The sequence below is a fragment of the Montipora foliosa genome, chromosome 2 (genome assembly GCF_036669935.1).
Source record: "Montipora foliosa isolate CH-2021 chromosome 2, ASM3666993v2, whole genome shotgun sequence".
NCBI lineage: Eukaryota > Metazoa > Cnidaria > Anthozoa > Scleractinia > Acroporidae > Montipora > Montipora foliosa.
The window spans coordinates 45,507,814-45,512,813 of NC_090870.1; the positions used below are offsets into that span (position 1 = coordinate 45,507,814).

General features: G+C 39.0%; 2 protein-coding genes across 3 annotated transcripts in view; one reads left to right on the forward strand and one right to left on the reverse strand.

The window, feature by feature from the left end:
* The window catches only part of LOC137993268 (general transcription factor 3C polypeptide 5-like), an 8,326-nt gene extending 7,561 nt beyond the window's left edge, over positions 1 to 765 (reverse strand). Inside the window, exon 1 of the mRNA XM_068839005.1 lies at positions 362 to 765. Within this exon, the coding sequence (XP_068695106.1) occupies positions 362 to 741 (380 nt within the window). The 5' untranslated portion in view covers positions 742 to 765. The remainder of the gene's footprint in view (positions 1 to 361) is intronic.
* Positions 766 to 1,032: 267 nt separating this feature from the next.
* The window catches only part of LOC137993270 (queuine tRNA-ribosyltransferase catalytic subunit 1-like), a 4,943-nt gene continuing 975 nt past the window's right edge, over positions 1,033 to 5,000 (forward strand). The window contains exons 1-7 of one of the 2 annotated variants that reach the window (XM_068839012.1): positions 1,033 to 1,284; positions 2,788 to 2,856; positions 3,195 to 3,384; positions 3,502 to 3,645; positions 3,873 to 4,011; positions 4,399 to 4,474; positions 4,991 to 5,000. The exon at positions 4,991 to 5,000 is cut by the window's right edge and continues 185 nt beyond it. In XM_068839012.1, the coding sequence (XP_068695113.1) occupies positions 1,054 to 1,284; positions 2,788 to 2,856; positions 3,195 to 3,384; positions 3,502 to 3,645; positions 3,873 to 4,011; positions 4,399 to 4,474; positions 4,991 to 5,000 (859 nt within the window). In that variant the 5' untranslated portion in view covers positions 1,033 to 1,053. The remainder of the gene's footprint in view (positions 1,285 to 2,787; positions 2,857 to 3,194; positions 3,385 to 3,501; positions 3,646 to 3,872; positions 4,012 to 4,398; positions 4,475 to 4,990) is intronic. The other variant, XM_068839013.1, reaches the window with a different exon arrangement.

Here is a 5,000-nt window from a genome sequence, read left to right on the forward strand (position 1 = left end):
TGTATCCATGTCTCTAGAGATTGATCCCCCTCAATGCCTCTCGTGGACTAGTACATGCCAAGAGCTAATGCACCGATCAATGCTAAGCCCCAAGGAGAGGGGGGGGGAGGTCGGACCCTGGGGACAGACCTCACGATCAAACTCGGTTAGCCCGACCCCCACTCCCTGGGGCTTAACATTGATAGGTGCATAATGTACACAGACAAATTTTCGGAATTAGATGAGAGATTTGCATGGCCGATGGGAACCACATCCACGAAAAAAAGGCTTTGACATGTGACATGTTACATGCTTATAAATTGTTCCTGCGAGCCGAACAATGTCCCTGATCATAAATGTAAACCATCGAACCTGCACTTACTTGAAAGTTGTTCCTACAATCCCCAGTATTTCCTGTTCATATTTCACTTCTGAGGTCTCACTGCTATCTCCTCTTCTTTTCTTCTTTCGTTGTTTTACTCTAAGAAGCAAATTCGCAGTGGGGTACCGATCAGCGCACACAGCATGGCAGTGAGGATCTCCTGGACGAAAGGACATTTCCAATCTCCTTCCAGAATTTGAGTATGTCCTTGCGACAGCATCTTCGCCTCCAAGAGTATGAAGCATGCGACTTTCATCCTTGACATAGCCCGGATAATTAATCCCAACGAATTTGGTGGCACTAAATGCTATCCGGCCGTTATCAACACGAGAGGAAGGGTCGATGATTTCTTCATCATTTTGGTTCGTGTTTTCCGCCATTTCGTCACAAAATGTTTCCGCTGACCGTGACCAAAACGAAGGAAACACGTATGTTAAACAGAGTGGGGAGGAAGAGAGAAATCCCAAGAACCGAAGAAGAAGTCCAGAAAGCATGACTTAATAGAATAACACAATAAAACGTACATACATTTGATAATTTAAGTTACATTGTATGGATGTAATGAAAATTTATTAAATCAAAAGTTTGCACTAAAAGAAGAACATTTCAACACCACCCTCTCACCCCTCCCTAAGCTTGCCTTTGGAATTTCAGAGAAACGACGGTTTCCACTGTCAGCGGTAAAATTCAACATGGCGAACGAAGATGAAACTACGTGCGCTTTGAGTTACAAAGTTTTAGCGGAATGCTCATCAAGCAAAGCTCGAACTGCGATTCTAGAGTTACCACATTATGAAGTAGAAACTCCTGTATTCATGCCAGTTGGAACTCAGGGCACAATGAAGGGACTTACTTCAAAGCAACTCACTGAATTAGACTGTCAAATTATTCTAGGAAATACCTATCATCTGGGAATGAGACCAGTAAGATGAGTCTTAATCACTATCATGGATTTAATCATCGTCATATGTTAAACAGGGAAATGAGGTGAATAAGAAGTGGGGACGAAAAGTAGGGAAACCCATAGATCCTGTTCAAGTCATTACTTTTCAAGCCCTAGTTGTTGAAAGAGAGATAATGAGCCGATCAAATCGAAACTTCAACATCCCCCCCCCCCTCCCCGGGCAAACCCCGGGAATTTGACTATCTTCTGTCCCCGGGGAGTGAGGAATTTGACCTTTGCCTTTCCGTGGGGCGGGGAAAATTGAACCAGAATTGTCAGGTTTCAAATGATTTTTTTTTGGGCGCGGAAGTCGCTAACAGCTATAAAACACGTGTTTGGACATGATGGAAGAGTTTAAAGGAAGAGTTGTAGCATTTGTGAGCGATTGGCTTACAAAAAAGGTCTTCGAAAGGTCTCTATTAAAGACGGCAGGAGCCGACGACGAATGTTCTTTAGTAGGGTATGACAGACAAATCCGACGATAGGGTAGGGCATTCGAACACCATTTTGGCCTGAGGGGGTGGGAATTTGAACGATCCAATCTTCAAAAGTTCAAATGCCCGGTCTTTGTAGATGATGAATAATCACTAAGAATGGTGGAAATCAATCTTTGTTGATGTAATGAAACCACACTGTCATTGTCTCATATTTAGTGGTGACAAGTTATAGGAAAGATTAATTAGGACTCAAAATACCTTTAACTACCTTCCTTGGAACAATGAAGTGTATAATCGTTCAGCAAGAATGCTATGCTTATTAGCCCACAGGCCATACATGTATATGATAATCAATAACAAGCGTTCAAAATGAATTTCAACTTTCCTTCCATGGATACATGTACATGTACATGTCCATTCTGTAGTTCAGGCTTCCATTGTTCAAAAGGTGGATAAATCACTATCCATCAGATAGAGTTATCCAGTGGATAGTGCTATCCAGTCTTCGAAACAACTGGGGCCAGATATATGAGACTTCACATATTCATTCACCTCTTGCGGGATATAACTTGAAATGGCAATATGGATCAGCACCCACTTAGCTTCAGTAAGCTTGCATTATAAGCTCACTGTTGATAGAGCAATTGCAAGTGCAGCACAATTGCATGGCCATGTGTTTGTATTCCGTTCAAGCCTGAATCTTTTCAGGATTGCTTACGACTGCTTAACATAGCTAACTGCAAACAACTTTCATTTCAAACCTCCAAATGGTCAATAGTAACAGTACAAAGTAAACAATACTTAGTGTAGACAGGCATGATCTGATGTATCATTATTTATCCTTTATATGCATGGTTCAAGTCATTTAATGGGGACGTCATGCTGTTAACCCTTTAAGGCCCGAGGGGGCCCCATTGAGGAGTAAAATCATCTGGCATTAGACAGTAAGATCTATAAGTGGCTACTGGGAGTTAAAGGGTTAAAGGGGGTGGGGTGGTATTAGTTCACTGTGTTTAATCAGTAACAGCTGTGAACATGCTCATTAGGGAACAAGAATTCTTGAAAAAGCAGGAGGACTCCATGGGTTTATGAACTGGAAAAGAGCACTTTTAACAGTATGTTTAACCACTTACATGTATCATTTCCTTTTGTTGAAGTAATTGCATTTGTTGTTTAAAGGCTGTAATGTGTATAGCATAACACTCTTCATAATTATTCAAGTTTATTTTCTTGTTTTGTCCAAATGGATTCATATGTCCTGTAAAGTTACCACCATTAAAAAATTTGAGGTTCATTCAGGAATTCTATGTTATTTTGGTGGCTTGCATTTCCCTGTAATGCAACTAAAACTTATAATAATGTCCTGCCAATAATTACACCTTGTTTGCAATAATATTGTGAAAAGTGTTTACAAGTGTGGGAGGAAATTTGTGTTACATTTATTTCTCTACAGGACAGTGGTGGATTTCAGATGGTGTCATTACTAAAATTAGCTGAAATTACGGAAGAAGGTGTTAAGTTCCAATCACCTCATGACGGTGAAGAAATGCTCCTAACACCTGAGAAATCAACAGAGATTCAGAATTCCATTGGAGCAGACATCATAATGCAACTGGATGATGTAGTCAGTAGTACAACTAAAGGTGGCATGCTTCATAATTCACTTTCTCTTAGACTACCTTTTTGTGGAAAATTGTACAATTGTTACAAGGTAAACACTAATTAAAACAGATGTAAAATTACTTTTTCTGAACATTTAGGGCCAAGGGTTGAAGAAGCGATGTATCGCTCTATTCGCTGGCTTGACAGATGTATTGCTGCACACAAGAGACCAGCTGAACAGAATTTATTTGCGATCATTCAGGGGGGATTAGATCCAGAGCTGAGAAAGACTTGTGTTCAAGGTAACAAGTGTTTTTTTAAAACGTGAGAACTTGGTAGTATGACAACTCAGTTGCTAAAAGTAAAACTATTATATAACAACTGGACATACAGTACACATACTGTATGTAACGTAAGAAGATATGTTTAAAGAAAAGCAAATTTAGTCTTAATCTTCATTTTCAAACAAGGGGGAAACTACTTATAGTTAAAATTACTTATTTTAAGGTACTGCTGTATTTCTGTGTAGAAATGGTGAAGCGTAATACTCCTGGGATTGCTATTGGTGGCCTCAGTGGAGGAGAAGAGAAATCAATGTTCTGGAAAACTGTCACCCTTTGCACAGATCTTTTACCAAAAACAAGACCAGCATATGTAATGGGAGTTGGGTAAGGCCATCCTTTCTTGTTGTAGATGTAGGTTTCCATCTAAATTTTGGTTCATTGCATGAAAAGGCTAGCTGCATGTTGAAGTCAATATATTTTATTTGGGGTCATATGCATTGTGGCTGGCAATAGCTTTTTAATATTATATAACCACCTAGCAGTAACTTAAAGAGAATCTTGCAGTGGATACAATAGGACTGGATGATAATAGTTAATTATCTAGGCTTTAGTGCTCCTGACCATCTGCTTCTCCTTAATCTTTGGCAATGGTATTTCAAAAGAAAAGTTACCTCGTTATTATGGTAAACAAGAACTGTGAACTAGTCTCTGTGTCCAAGCTTGGCCAATCCAAAAACATAGCTAACTTTGTTGTATTCTTTTCACTGGAAGTTATGCTATAGATCTTGTCGTATGCTGTGCTTTAGGAGCAGACATGTTTGACTGTGTTTATCCTACCAGAACAGCAGTAAGTGTTTCAGTTAAATTATTAACAGGACTCACCTTGCAGAAAATAATGTCATGATAACTAAACACTTCGGTCTTATAAACAAGAACTGAAGATTGAAGACATTCAACAGCTTGTTTGGGACAGAAGCTAGAAATCTTCTGATAAGGCCACCCAAAATTTGGTAAAAAGAGAAAAATGTGGATGAAAGAAATAAAGTAATGTTGTAAGGTGGCACCTGTTTATAATTTGTTTTATTCTTGAGTTGGGAGGTATGACAAAACAGTTAATGACTGACCTTATTGGAAACAGTGAGTTTTCTCACTCTTTTTTGTTTCTCTTGGAGCCAATCTTTAAGTGCTCATTAATCTGACATAGACACTCTTCAGCTTGAAATGAAGGCTTGAAAAATTTCACTCTACTAACAAGCAAACACTTTCAAAATATGAAGAAAAAAATGAAGTAATTTTTTTAATCAAACCAACACTCTAGAGTTGGTAGTTTTGTGGTTGTACAAAATTTTGTGGTCTTTTGCAGAGATTTGGCA